Raw genomic sequence first — 15,940 nt, 5'->3', positions numbered from 1 at the left:
TCGATTCCAGTCAAGGACATGTACCTTGGCTGCGGGCACATCCCCAGTAGGGAGTGTGCAGGAGGCAGCTGATCGATATTTCTCGCTCATCGATGTTCCTAACTCTCTATCCTTCTTCTTTCCTCTCTGTAAAAAATCAATAAAATATATTTTTTTAAAAAATAAAATAAAATAAAAGTACTAAGGAGGAACATTTTAACAATTGTTTTTAATCACAGTTGACATACTATTATATTTGTTTCAGGTGTACAACATAATAATTAGACCTTTATATACCTTACAAAGTGACCACCCAGCTGACACCATATGTAGTTATTCCAGTATTACTGACTAGATGCCCTAGGCTCTACTTTACATCTCTGTGATTATTTTTATAACTGAAAATTTGTACTTCTTAATCCCTTTCTTCTTGTTCACCCAGCCCCAATCCCTGTCCCATTAAGAAATCTATCACAAGAAACAAGACATTTTTATGCTGAATTGTAGAGGTTGAAATAAAAGCTTCTTTAATGTTTTGTTTTGCTTTGCTTTGTTTCTGCCTCTAGAAAATTCTGACTCCCTTGAAGTTCATATTTTGTCTGGAGGTAGCAAACTCCAAATTGCCCGGTCTCAGCGTGCAGATAGCGGAAACTATACATGCATTGCATCAAATATGGAAGGAAAAGCACAGAAAAATTACATTCTTTCTATTCAAGGTATGGGATGTATCTTCAATATCTTTAGCATATTCTTTCTTATAGTACAAAATATGTCTACAACTAGAGAGATCATTTGTAATTTATTCAAAGTCTTTAGATCAACAAAAAGTATTGTCAATGCCCTGCCCTACATTTACCTGTAGATTCTATTTTCATGGGAATTAGCATAGATGTGGAAAAAAGAATAGCAGAAATTTTATAATCTTTATTTTTTCTATGTTTACCAAAATTCTTACTGAATTATACTTATTTACTTAAAACTAGCATAATTTATTTTGATGCTAAGCTCATAGGTTTGTTCTTATTTAAATATATCACTAATATTTAATTCATGAAAAGGCTGTAACTACAGGGAGGAGTTTGGGTAAATTCAAGTAATCATGAATCTTATGCTATTTTGGGTTGAGAATAAGAAGCATTAATTCATCCAACAAATACTTACGTAATCCTACTACGTTCCAGTGTAGTATTGAGCAATGCAAGAACTTGTATACTTTTTTTATTTTCAATAAACTTCTAATTGGTATTTATGTCCCAATAGTTAATTGAAATGGAAGTCTAACTTGAAACTAAGTCTAAATGCTTCCTTTTTTCCATTGTTAATATAGTTATTTTGAAAAAAATTTCCATAAATTACACATTATTATGGATCTGTTGTGTGCTCTGCTAAAGCTAACTACAAAAAAATGAAATTAAACAGAAAGTAAAATAAGTTTATGGGCATCAGTGGTTTCTTGGATTAGTAATACTTTGAGATTTCAGCAACAAAAGGGGAAAATAGCTACTCAGGGATTCAGAATCAGACATTTTTTGTGTTGTTATATTTAATGCATTAATAATAATAGCTGTTAATCATGGGGTATGTGGTGTGACCAGACGTTTTACCAGGTGTTCTACATTCATCCTTATGTCCTAAGACTAGAAGTAATTTATGCAGTAGGGCATTGTACAGTACTTGTCATATTTTAGACACTCATTAAAGGATATTTTTTATTAACATTCTTATTGATTTGACTTTAGTACTCTCAATTCTGTATATTTGGTATAATTATTATTATCTTCTGGATGACTAACATTAGATTTGGAAAGTGTGCAGTGGTGTGCTGGTAAATGTTTATAATTAACTCTCCAGATAAAAAGGTTCTGAATTGTTGCCAATAATTTGCAAGTTTCCATGGTGTAAATATCCCCACCATGGCTCATTTCAAACTACCAACATGATGTCACTGAACACGGAGTAGGGAAGACGTGCAAAATTGGCTGTTGTAAACTGACATGAGCTGCCCTAGCAGGCCACTATGATTATATGGAAGAGGAATTTAAATGTGTTTCTGTTTGATACCATTGTCAATATTTTTATTATACATTATTTCTCGATTGAATCATTAAAGTATAAACCAAACATGGTTAGAAAAAGAGAACAAACAACAATAAACCTAACCATTGCTCAGAATAAATAATATTTAAATTGCATATGGAGAAAGAAATAACCCAATAGATACATTTCTCAGACCGTTATGCTAAGATTTTTATAAAATGGATTCTCTTGAATTACACTAATTGTAAACTGTCTATTGAGAATTTAGTCCAAGAGAGATACTTAGCTAGGAAGTGTGTCCATGAGTTAGACTTGTCACCAGTCCCTATGACTAAATAATTATATCAACTTACCAAAATACCAGGAATATTGAAATGACTGCTTTAGCTGTTCCTCCTTTTAAAATAATTTATGAGGATAAGAATAGTTTTATCTTGAACCACAATTTGGGAAGAATATGAAATGAAAAATGACATAATTGTTTTGTGATTCTGTTGTATTCGTTAGAATTTATATCATTGTGCCTTGTTAATAGACATTTTTATTTCTCCAAAGTTCCTCCAAGTGTTGCTGGTGCTGAAATTCCAAGTGAAGTCAGTGTCCTGGAAGGGGAAAATGTTGAGCTGGTCTGCAATGCAAATGGCATTCCTACCCCAGTTATTCAATGGCTTAGAGATGGGAGACCCATAACTAGCAGTGAAACAGAAAGAATCCGGTATGTTTACAAAGAATCTTTGCAGCATTAATTTCAAGGTCTGGTAAAATGTTTTATGTTTCACCTTTCACATGAATAATACCAAATTCAGCCTCCTTGGAATTTGGCTGTTGGATTCAGAGAGGAAAAAAATAGATCAAATTTTGGAGTGTTGGACATAGAAATTGTCTTTGGAGAATCACTCAAAAAGCGGGGGGGGGGGGGGAGGCGTTAATTCATTAACTCAGAGTTATAAAATCTTCTCAGACATTCATGCCTACAGATGTTAATTAACTATTGTTGCTTTTATTCCTCTAATCTCAGAATGTTTACACCAAAGTCCATGCCACAGAACAATTAGTTCTTTCCTGCTAACATCACAATTTTACCCTACAAAAGATTCATCAATAATCTTTGATCTGGTTTTGTGTCCTGAGATCACTAAACCACCAAACATGCTGTATTTCTTGGCCCACTTTGAGAAAAGATACAGTATCATCATAACCATTTCATTCCTTGTAGTGATTTGTCCAAATCCTGTTTTCAGCTGATACTTGTCACCCAGGCCACAAACCACATGGAGATGGAATAATCATGTGGTAAGGGCCTCCTCCTCTCTCAACAACAAATACCTTTGGGAGCACACATTTCTACTTTCTACTCGATTACTTTATCACAAAGCCCTATCATATTCAAATACCAGAGTAATTATAATTGCTTAAAGAATTATATATGCCTAAGCAGGTATTAAATAAATATATTAAATCTTTATCATTTTAAACCAAAATTTTTAATTTAACAGGTTGGAGTGTACTTTCTAGTTAATGAATTGAACATGCATAATTTAAAGAAAGCTAGTTATTTTTTAAGTTATTTTATGTTAAAATTTAGATATGTGTTCCCTTTCCAAGGTGAGGTAAATTGCCCAGTATTTTAGAGATACACTTTAAGTTTCATATCTCTGGTGTGGACATTTCTGAATAGTTAACAAATATATAATTACTTTTATTAAATCAGTTGATATCAACCCTATTCCAAGCTAAGTATTAGATAGTTGATGGGACCTAAAGATCTTACATAAGATAATATTTGTACCAAGGAATTTACAATCTTTCATTTATTTTATATGAAGAGTCTAACTGTATTTATTCCTATATCCACTTTATTATTTGTTTGCTACTCCACAATATGTATAGGTTTGAGTAGAACAATTCATCAATCAAATAAAGTAAGTTTTCCAAAGTCAACTAACTATTTTCCATGGTCATAGCAGCTTACTTTTTTGTTCATTCAGATAGTTAAACTCGTGGAATTTTAAAATTCACATTTTGAAAAAGAAAAAATACAACAGAACCAGAAAATATTATTTTAATTCTCAATAACCATATTTAATAACATGTTAGAAATGGACTATTTACTTTTGACACTGGGAGAAACGAATAAAATCAACATTGTAGGAGTAACTATAGATAGCAATGTAATCTCTATAAAACAGGAAGTTTTGTTTGATAATTGGTCTGTGAAGAGAGTCAGTAATGCAATGATCTTAACTTAAATGTCTTTGATAATCTAACTGTGTAGTTATTATTTACCATTTATACAGTTCAAAGGAAAAGCTTTAGCAACTTCTAGAAAAATGTTGGCAAAATATATGCATTTATAATCCTGAGTTGGTGTTGCAGTTTAAATAAATTATTCTATTCCGCTCCGTCTCATTAGGTATTACACAGTTGTTTATAACTAGATTTTATTGTTGTTGTTTTTTTGTTCATCTTCACCTGAGGGTATTTTTTCCATTGATTTCCAGAGAGTGGAAGGGAGTGGTGAGGGAGAGCGAGACAGAGCAAAACATCGATGTGAGAGAGACACATCGATTGGTTGCCTCCTGCACATATCCCGACCATGGCTAGGGATAGAACCTGCAACCCAGATATCAGGAATCGAACCCATGACCCTTTGGTGTTCAGGCCAACACTAATCACTGAGCTACCGGCCAGGGTTATAACTACATTTTTTAAAATATATATTCTTTAATTTCTCATTGTAGCATTTTTTAATTTTCATACCAGAATTTTTAATAATTTTTATTTAATTCAAACCTCAAGGATAAAATGTTCTAACTATGAGGGGGGAAAGAAAAGAAAAACAGTGTCTTTTGGATAGACAAGTTCCTAATCTAATTTTGTTCGTTTCCTTTTTTCCCATAAGGAGGCAGTGGATGTATGAGACCCTTGACTGTAGAATTTTAGTTGGTTGCCTGAAATCTCCATCTGTTTAACTAGCTCTGACTTTTCAGGCTTCCATGTAGTTAGTGAAAAATATGTGAACCATTAAATCCAAGGGAAAGATGTATTTTATGGTGTGTGTTTTTTTAAATTAAATTTTATTAAATCTTTATTGTTGAAAGTATTTCATATGTCTTTTCCCCCCCATTGTCGTCTCCCAACCTGCCCCCGCACCCTAGCCCTGGCCTATACCACCCCAACCCCCATTGTCTGGGTCCATTGGTTATGCTTATATGCATACAAGTTCTTTGGTTAATCTCTTACCCACACCCAGCACCTCACCTAACCTCGCCTGCCTTCCCTCTGAGGTCTGTGTCTTTTAAAAGAGCACCATGATCTGGGGTAAGTCTCCCAGATTTTCGCTCTATACAAATCATCTCCGTACTCTTATAAACCCTTCCATAGGGTGACTGCCACCGGCAGCACGTTAATCATTCTCGGAGCTCTCCCGTCCGACATGGGGAAATACACGTGTGTCGCCACTAATCCTGCTGGAGAGGAAGACCGAATTTTTAACCTGAATGTTTACGGTAAGCATGAAATTCCACCCTCTATTGGCTGTGCCACGTCGGGGCTCTCTCAGTGCAATACGAAGGCCTTTCTTTTGACAATATGACGTCATTGCGGGCTCCTTGTGAGATGGTTTGAACCAGTAACACACACACCCCCTTCCCGCTCTCGTTTTCTGCGCAACGTAGTCCCACCCGCCATCCGGGGTAATAAAGAGGAAGCAGAGAAACTAACGGCCTTGGTGGACACTTCAATCAACATTGAGTGCCGAGCCGCAGGGACGCCTCCGCCCCAGATAAACTGGCTGAAGAACGGACTTCCCGTGCCCCTGTCCTCCCACGTCCGGTTGCTGTCAGGAGGGCAGGTCATCAGGTCAGCTTTCATCGCATGTGACTTCTTGTTTGCTGGACAGATAAAGTCTCAGTGACTGTAGACTTTAACTTATCTAAATCGTGTTTAAGGAATGTTGTTGTTGTTGTTCTAAGTTTTTACTATGGTTCGTTTTCCTTTTCAGTATCTTTTTAGAAGAGGGAGGATAACAAATATTCAATTACAATGGCTTTTTATTCTTATTTCAGTGCTCGTATTTTAGTAAATTGTATAAAATAGGTCTTTTATAAAGGGACGTATGTATTACATATATATTTCTGAGAACTACTATTAGCTAAAATTTATAGGCAAATGATAGGAAGATGCCTACTAAATCATGTGAATTTTCACATTAATATCATTCTCTATTAGAATATATTTGGAAACTATTCACCTCTCAAACTGTGTTATATTTTCAGTGGCTTACTGTCCGTGTCTAACCAACTTTGTCGGATAAATTACATTTGAGGCATCTGTGGTTTATGATGGATGGTTATAACCTTCATACCTAAACTTTCCCCACATAAATCACTTTCTATATCTATGTTTAAACCATAGGTATTTTACTTGTGTATGTTGAATGGGACCAAATTATGAACTGTTGGGTCAAATTGTTTTTCAGGATTGTGAGAGCTCGGGTGTCCGATGTTGCCGTGTACACTTGCGTGGCCTCCAACAGAGCTGGGGTGGATAACAAACATTATAGTCTTCAAGTGTTTGGTATGTCGCAGAAATGACTCTGTGTTTTACCATGGGCCTAGTATTAAGCAACATGCTTTTATATTTAGATATGGCCGTATCAGAAAAGCTTGGCAAAATAGGATCTTGCCAACTAGGGAAGAACACATTTTCTCCCACGGGGTTCATGTTTGTTAGAGCATACTGTCTGTTTGCCAAAATGCTCTTCTAACCTGGAACTTTACATTAAGTCAGATCTAAAATTTTAAAAATAGCATTTCAATCCAGACGTAAGACCATTCCTTTCATACAAATAGAAAGTTCAGACTGTTTTCTAATATTATTAGTGGCCCATTTAGAGTATCGAAAATGTGAATTGATGTGGGCATAAACAGGGTGTCCCCAAAATGTATACACTTTGAATAATTATTAAGTCCAATGGGTTCAATCTGGAAAAAAAGAAACATCAATTGAGCTCTCATATATACAGGGTATAGACATTTTTGGGACAACCTACATATGTCTTTGTGTGTATGTATAGAGAACTCGCAACATTTCATTTCTGAAATATGAAGGTTTTTCTGGTCTAGATTTCTCAATCCCTAAGGACATCTCAGAATAGTCAAGTAACTATTTAATATAAATGACTGATGTCGGCTTATATAAAACTTACTCTAGAACATACTATTATTTTATTTATTGAAAGTAGTTGATAATATACTTCTGGAATTTATCATATGTATTATAACAAATTAAAGAGACAAACCTAAGCAGTTAAAACAATGGCCAAAATTTAAACACATTGGAACATTGTATGTTCTACAGAAAACATTCCTGAGGTTTCATTGCTAATACTTTGGAAGATTAGTGATTAGCCTACCTGACACATGTTTTTATGGTGATGTCATCAACTCATTACATGCTGTTTTAAATCCACTATGAAACTAATTGAACTCTTCAACTTTTTAATCTAAACTGATCTCAAAGTAGATATATAAAACGTGCCCGTTTTCTTTTATGTGTAGTACCACCAAATCTCGACAACGCCATGGGAACAGAGGACATCACAGTTGTCAAGGGCAGTTCTACCTCCATGACATGCCTCACAGATGGAACCCCAACTCCCCGAATGTCGTGGCTTAGGGATGGCCAGCCTCTGGGGCTTGACGCCCATCTGACAGTAAGCACTCAAGGAATGGTCCTTCAACTCATCCAAGCAGAGACCGAAGATTCGGGAAGGTACACCTGCATTGCCTCCAACGAAGCTGGAGAAGTCAGCAAACACTTTATCCTGAAGGTGCTGGGTATGTAAACATTCAATATGGAGGAGCTGCCTACATCTTTCTCCTGAAAATGATAGAGCTTGAGTTGTCCATCTGTACTCACTGAACTGAGTGAGAAAGGAGGCGTAGCAAAAGACAAGACTGGAAAGATACAAACCGTGAAGAGCTTTGGGAACATTCTAGAGAATTTGACCCCTTGACAAAGGCAGTAAAAAAGCTCAAACAGGGATGTGTTACAAGTAGATTTCATCTTCCCGAAATTCCTTCTGATGACAGGGTGAAGAATTCAGAGAAGAGCCTGTTGTACTCATACAGGCCTGAAAATGCAGGCCCTGACCCAGGAAGAGGCAGTGAGTGGGGAAAGAGAAGGAAAAACCCTCTAGGAATTCAGAAATAGAATCATGGTGCATTTCTGGATGTAGAAAATGAAAGAGAAAAGTAACGCTGACGTTGTTAGAGTCATTTACAAAAAACAGCCTTCCCAGCTGAAGGGTGTATAAAAATTATATCTTCTGAGGACAGATTTGAAAACTGCTTCAGCGGAGAGAGAAGTTTCTGCATTCCAGCATCTGTTGAAAGCTAATTCCCTTAAAACCTGAAAAATGCTACACTTGAATCAGTGTTACCCTCAGAATGTGAATGTCAATGTGCTAATTTGGGGAACTGCTATTCTCATCTTAATTCCATCCATGTGGTGGGAGGTATCGTGGTGTATTAGTGGTTCTGGAAAGTCCATTTTGGGGAAAATACCGAAAGCAAGGGAGGAAATCCTACAAAACAAAGCTGAGGGGTTTTGACAGGGTCCAGGCTACGAAGGCTTGTCGACCACATTAAAAATGTTGGTTTTTATCCTAGAACAATGGAAAACCAGTAAAAGTTCTACTAAATGGAATACCATGAGTAGAGTTGCAGTTTGAAAAGGCCTCTCTTACTGCAGAGTGGAGAGCTACTTAGAGCAGGAGACCAGTGTATTATTCGCATTATGTTTAGGAAAAACAGAACATCTAAAAAGATGGCAGCTGGAACAAAGAACTTCTGTTTCTCTTGCTGAGCGAGGTATCTGGCGGTAGGCGGTAGTTGCACTGGTTCACCAGTTCAGGTGTTTCTAGTTCTCCTGGCCTTCATATCATAGCTCCATGATCACACATTGTTTGCTCACCCCACCCCAGAATCACTGGATGCAGCAATAGAGCAGGAAAAATTCGTAGGGCAAAGAGTTTGGGGACTTTCTTAGAAGTCCCAGGAATACCTATGGGTCAGAATTGTCACATGTTACTCCACCTGCTCTCTACTGAAGAGGCACAACCCCAACAAAATCAGGGTCTGTTAACGCGAAAGAAACAAATAATTGATATTGCGTAGGCACCTGCAGCCAGCAGGGAGGAGATATGGGTCCAAGGAAGTGTTTTTTAGCTCAGATTAGTGATGGCGGTGAGAAGAAGATGTAGTCTGGTAAGAACTGCGGGTAGCAGTGTTAGGACTTAGGTGTGGATTTGAACACAGGTGAAGAAGAGATCAAGGAGGACTCCTAGATTCTGGCTCACATGACTGAATGATTGGTGGACCTCTCACATAAATGCAGCGACTGCTGGAAAAGGACCAGGTTTTGAGGAACAAGGCAACAGGTTGTAGTGAAGTCGTTTTCAAACGTCCCACTGGAGATGTTTATCTAAATCAGTAGATTTCTGGGTCTGGAATTCAGATGAGAGATGTAGGTTGGAAATAAAGTTCTGGACTCCTGAGACTGTGGACAATGCCTAGGCCGCCCTGATACGAGACTTCGGGACAAGACCCAGAGTGCAGAAGTTCACAATCACTTAGCACCTGTAGGCTCTGATGACTAGGGATTGAGCCATTTGGGAACATGTTGTTATTGTTGTGATTTTAAATCTAGTGACTAGAATCTTTTGAGGATAAAGGCCAGGCCTAACTAATCTTTTTATCCACAGTGGCTGATACACAGTAAATACACAGCAAGTGAGAGGAATAAAGAATTGACCAGAGTCAGAAAAAGAATCAGGGACATGCTTTTGAGTGATACAGACAACACACTATGGAAATGAGAAGGGATAGAAATTTCATAGTTTGTTGAGATAATCAAGGAAGGATATATAGTTTTACAAATGGACTTAATGACATTAATGTGACCTTGGTTGTCCTTGAATATGCTCAGTTAGGAAATGGGATTAGTGGACAATGTTTCACTGGAAGGAATAGCATTAGAAAAGTCACAGAACAAGAAAGCACTGAACTTGTTGAAGGACAAGTATATTAAAAGTAGAAAATATTATAAAGATAAATTAAGCCATATTATGAAAGCCTTGGGAGCTGTAATACAGAGCTTTTATTTAACTCAGTAAACAACATGGAGACACAAATCTTTTAAGCAAGAAATAGTGAATCAACTTAAAATACACTTAAGGAAATGTATTTTGTCTGATTTCTTAATTATAATCTATAAACAAAGACATATTTAATATATCCTTCTTTTTCCAGAAAGAAAAATGATGACCACGGGTAGAAATTTTTAGGAGGCATCGTTTTAATAATAATACCAACAGCTGTAGCAGGCATTGTAATAGTAATAACTTTTTTAAAACCTTAATTATAAAATAAAACAGATTCAGAAACACAAAAGAAATATACATTGTTCCTAGATGATCTCATTAAATCCTCACAACAATCCTATAGTGAAATAATAGTACCATCTATATTTTGAGATGTGTTCAAATTTACCAACCTACGAATTTTTGGAGCCAGGATTCAAACTCGGGCAGTTTGACTCCAGCTCCTTTCCTGTGAGCCTCTGTTGTAAACTATGTGCCTGATTTTAAAAAATAAAATAAAATAAGAAGACAGTTAATGTTTGGAGCTGTCCAACCGATTTTGGCGGCCTTACAAAACAGTAAGCTGGAAATGCTCGTAGAAAACTTGAATGATCTTTGTAAGGGAGGTCTGTTTCAAAGGCATTCCTAAACTTAGAAACAGTTGAACTGAAAACCTTGTTGTTCCTTTCAAGGGTCTAGATTCCTTAACATCCCCTTGAGAAGGATAATTTAGAAGTATAAATAACGAAAAAGAGTTTCTGCCCAGACATAACAAATGTGTTTTATGCAGAAATAGTCTCCAAATGTAACTATTTTTTCATCTGCTTAGTGATCATTTCCTCTTAAAGTTCTGCATTGAAGAGCTGATAGCAAATTCCATAGCATTTGCCTATTGCTTTTGTAGAAGCAGCAGCTCTATGAAAGGTGCAGAAACACACTACTGTGTTTAAGTACCGCTCTTTGAAAAAGATGGGTTTACTTTTTATTCTTTTCAGATCTTCACAGTTAAGTCAGACTGCTCTAATGATCTGAACCCCCATTACTGAGATGTAGCTACTTTGTAATGGCTTGTTACTTTGTGATGTGTTATACCCATGAGCCATCCTTTTTAAAGCATTGTCGTTTTTAAAATGGTAATAACATCTAGTAATTATTTTGGTATCCTGTTCTAATTAGATTGTATCATATGAACCATAAATTTCTTTTATATTTTTACTAGGGGCCCGGTGCACGAAATTCGTGCACTGGGTGTCGGGGGTGGGGTGGGGGGAGTGTCCCTCAGCCCAGCCTGCCCCCTCTCACATACTGGGAGCCCTCAGGCGTTGACCCCCATCACCCTCCAATTGCAGGATCGGCCCCTTGCCCAGGCCTGACACCTGGGCCAGAGGCATCAGGCCTGGGCTGGGGGCAGAACCAGTGATGGGGGGAAATGAGTGTCACCTGCCCAGGATGCCTCGGCCAGAGGCGTAGACCCCCATCACCCTCCGATCTTCTGATCGGCCCCTTGCCCAGGCCTGATGCCTCCGCCAGAGGTGTCAGGCTTGGACAGGGGACCCCCATCTTCCCCCGATCACTGGCTCTGGCCCCCGCCCAGGTCTGAGGCCTCTGGCCCAGGAATCATGCCTGGGCAGGGGACCCCCATTTCCCTCTGATCGCTTGCTCCACCCCCCGCCCAAGCCTGATGCCTCTGACCCAGGCTTCAGGCCTGGGTAAGGGGACCATCATATCCCCCCAATCCCCGGCTCCGCCCCCCACCCAGGCCTGATGCCTCGGCCAGAGGAGTTGACCCTCATCACCCTCCGATCACCAATCACCGGATCGGCCCCTTGACCAGGCCTGAGGCCTCTGGCCGAGGCGTCCGGCCCGGGCAGCGGGGACCCGCAGCTGCAGCGGCCCCGCGATCGTGGGCTCCGCTTTAGGCCCAGGCAAGGGACCCCTAGCTCCTGGGACTGCCAGCTTCGACCGTGCCCAGCTCCCATCGCTGGCTCCACCCCTACTTCCTGCTATCACTGGCCAGGGCGGAAAAGGCGCCTGATTCTCCGATTATGGCTGGGGGGCAGGGCAAAGGCGGCCCCAGGGCCGCCTTTGCCCTGCCCCCCAGCTCTTAGCTCCCCCCTGGGTTTCTGATCACTGTCAGTGGCAGGGGGCTTCTTCCTGCTTTCCCTTTCGCCTCCCTGCATTGTGCCTACATATGCAAATTAACCACCATCTTGTTGGCAGTTAACTGCCAATCTTAGTTGGCAGTTAATTTGCATATAGCCCTGATTAGCCAATGAAAAGGGTAGCTCGTACGCCAATTACCATTTTTCTCTTTTATTAGTGTTGATTGATTTCAGAGAGGCAGGGAGAGGGAGAGGGAGATAGAAACATCAATGATGAGAGAGAATCATTGATCGGCTGCCTCCTGCACACCTCACACTGGGTGGGGATCAAGCCCGCAACCTGGGCGTGTGCCCTGACTGGGAGTGGAACCCGTGACCTCCTGTTTCATAGGTCGACACTCAACCACCGAGCCATGCCGGCTGGGCTGAACCATAAATTTGAGTCAAGTTTTCTTTTAAAGATTTTCTAACCAGCAGTACTTTATGAAACAGCAAGTTTATTTTGTTTCTAATTTCCTTTAAATAGAACCACCTCATATCAATGGATCTGAAGAACCCACAGAGATATCAGTGATTGTTAATAATCCACTTGAACTTACCTGCATTGCTTCTGGAATCCCAACTCCTAAAATCTCCTGGATGAAAGATGGACGGCCCCTTCCCCAGACAGATCAGGTACAAACTCTTGGAGGAGGAGAGGTTCTTCGAATATCTAGTAGTCAGGTAAGTTCAGCTCATACAATTATGTTATCCTTGGTTCAGCTTCTCCCTTGCTGATATCTGAGAAATGTTGGGAAAATTTTATCTTTGAATCGGAACATATCACAGCTCTCCGTAACTTTAGCAACGATAGATTGGTCCTACAATATGCACGACTGGGTAGACACTTACAAGGTAACCTGACTAGAAAGAAGTGTCAAAGATTTTCCTGCTTTCCAAAAATATATTTTTCACGGTAGTAAAATCATCGATTTTCAGAAGGAAGCAAGATATCTGCACGTTAACTTTTATAAATTTTCAGTGTTATAACTGATCAAAGATTTTCGGAAGCTGTTAACTTGTACCATGCAGCCCTTTATGGAACTGCCAAAACGCAATTCAACATACATATATCTGAAGCCTCAAAGAGCACTTTTGATCTTCAAAATGAACTACCATAACCGAAAATCTAAAGAGACACCATTTTTTTAAAAATGATTGAACAATTCAGTAAAATTGACTGTTATTTCCTTGTGTTTAAGGAAATTAATCAGAAATGTGAGTCTATTTAAGGGGAATATGTCTGGGATATCTTAGTGTCTTCTGTTCTAATAAAGACAAGCCTTATATTACAAATATTGCCCACCTGTGGCCCAGTGTTCTCATCTGTGAACTGAGGGGGAAAATGATAATAATACCTAACTCATACACTTGGGGATTTAGAGATAATCTAACATACGTGCTTAGACTGATGCCACAGGCATGTAGTGATTCTAAAACAGAGTTAGATAGAATTAGCTGCTGCTATTATTGTTGTTATAATCGTCATTCCTTTTAAAATAGAATAGCAAATTATTTAATCATATTTTGTTTGCATTTTCACTGAGAAAAGAGGAAGGAAGAAAAGGGAGCTGGAAAAAGAGAGCTGGGGATTATAAATTTTGCTGGTCCTGTGTTCAGCTATGGGTCTATCATAATGGTGACCCTCATGACAACTCTGTGAGGCCATGTCTTTATCCCCATCCGATAAACCCACAAACAGATCCAGAGAGATTACGTACTTGCCTGCCACTCGGCAACTTATTGTTACTCAGTGATGGAGCTCGGCACACTTCTCATTTCTAACACCAAGGAGAACACGCCTTCCATTCCCCTCTTCTCTCCATCAGACATTGCAGTAACCCAGGGAAAACCCAGGTCCAACCAGCAAACCACTTGAATGCTATAATTTCAATGGGTCAAAAAGGAAGTAAAAGAATTTTGTAACATAAAGAATAGCATGAAGACAGGAACGTATGTGGATTATCAATCATACATTTATAAAAGAATCATAATGTAAGGGAATAAATAGATAAAGCTTAAGAGGGAGATTAAGGCCACATTGCAGTAGGACTTAAATGCAAGAATGAAAAGTTGGGTTATAACCAAACAAGACAGAGGTGCATAGAGTGTTAAATGGTGACCCACATGTTCTGGCCATTGTGGAGAATACCAGCATAACCCATAAGACATTTCTCAGCCTTCAGTGAGCTTTCAGTTGTCTAAGAGAGAAATAAAGCTACACATATGATAAAATTAGGAAAAGAAATAAGAAAACCATTAAAAACATAGAAGTGACTGCTCTTGGTTCCTCCACGCCTCTGTTTCCGTAACATTTTATACACATCTCACCTAAAGCACTTACTAAATCATGTTTTACTTTTGTCTTTTCATGTACATATCTATAACATACAGATTGCCTGGCACATAATGGATGTTGTGCAAATTCCAAAATGTGTGGTAGAGTCAAGAGTTTCCTAAGACGTCTTTTGTCAGACATTCATCTGTGATTTATTCCCAAGAGGGAAGAATTGTATGACCAAGTAGACTTGGACACCTATGGACTGTGCCTTTCCTCCTCTGTGAGCCATAGCACTTGTCAACAACTCTGCAAAATCTTCCTCTAAAAAAACTGATCAGCTATAATTTTCAAACACCCTATTAACAGAACGCATCCTAGAAAATGTAGCTACAAATAATGACCGTTGATATCCTGAAGGGCCGAAGTCGTCAGGAAATATTTCTTGGAGGAGGCAAGATTTAAGAGTAATCGTGAATGATGGTTCAAGTCTGGCTAAGTCAGGACAAGTGCAGGGACAGTATTACTTGGGAATAAAATGAGTTGGTTGAGAAGAGTTGACTTTTAGAGGTTTTGAAAATATGATGAGAAATTCAGAAATTATTCTCTAGGCCAGTGGTTCTCAGCCTTGGCTGCACATTAGAATCACCTGGGGATCTTTTTAAAATCCTGATTTCTGGGCCTCGTCCTCCGGAAATTCTGTTTCTTCGTGATGGGGTGGGGCCACAACATTAGTAACAAAGAAACAGAATTTCCAGAGGATGAGGCCCAGAAATCAGGATTTTAAAAGGATTCCCGGGTGATTCTAATGTGCAGCCAAGTTTGAGAACCACTGCTCTAGGCAGTAGCACAGCATTTTAAATTCTTAATTGAATGAACTGGTGAGTGGCATTCTTCTAAAGTTGTGTTTAAGTATTTTTCCAAAAATACTAGTCTTAACATACTGGTCTTAAATGTTTTCAAAGGAGTTTTTGCAGCCTACCAAAAAAGTTTTTCCATAACCTATAAAGTCAGTTTTGAATGTAAGAATTTTAAAATTTCCAATATACTAGGAATGTTCAAGTAGTAAAAGAAATGAAAACAAGATTTTCCTACTTTTCCAAAATAGATTTTTCACAGTAGTAAGATCATCTACTTTCCAGAGTATACTTTATACTCACCTAAACATGGGCCATTTCTACAAAAAAAAAAGTCAAACATATGAATGAAGACTAACACTTCCAGTGGAAACTATGCTTGAGGTTTTTTTAAAGAAATGTTTCTGGTTTTAGTGAGAAAATAATAGATTTAGCTGTCAGTCAACACTATTTGCAGCCAAATTACATAATATAGCCCTATTGTTTCCTCAAAGGTATATTC

At 38.6% G+C, this 15,940-nt stretch overlaps 1 protein-coding gene across 3 annotated transcripts in view; it reads left to right on the top strand.

Moving 5' to 3' along the window:
• HMCN1 (hemicentin 1) overlaps positions 1-15,940 on the top strand; it is a 378,235-nt gene that overhangs the window by 290,819 nt on the left and 71,476 nt on the right. For all 3 annotated transcript variants that reach the window (XR_009449952.1, XM_059675580.1, XM_059675579.1), the window contains exons 63-69: positions 546-695; positions 2,572-2,731; positions 5,401-5,525; positions 5,694-5,877; positions 6,497-6,594; positions 7,578-7,856; positions 12,791-12,987. Coding sequence is in view for 2 of the 3 variants with exons in the window: in XM_059675580.1 (XP_059531563.1) it covers positions 546-695; positions 2,572-2,731; positions 5,401-5,525; positions 5,694-5,877; positions 6,497-6,594; positions 7,578-7,856; positions 12,791-12,987 (1,193 nt within the window). In the remaining variant the exon portion in view is untranslated. The remainder of the gene's footprint in view (positions 1-545; positions 696-2,571; positions 2,732-5,400; positions 5,526-5,693; positions 5,878-6,496; positions 6,595-7,577; positions 7,857-12,790; positions 12,988-15,940) is intronic.

Source organism: Myotis daubentonii, chromosome 18, assembly GCF_963259705.1.
Source record: "Myotis daubentonii chromosome 18, mMyoDau2.1, whole genome shotgun sequence".
Classification (NCBI taxonomy): Eukaryota; Metazoa; Chordata; class Mammalia; order Chiroptera; family Vespertilionidae; genus Myotis; species Myotis daubentonii.
This window is presented reverse-complemented; position numbering and strand designations above follow the sequence as displayed.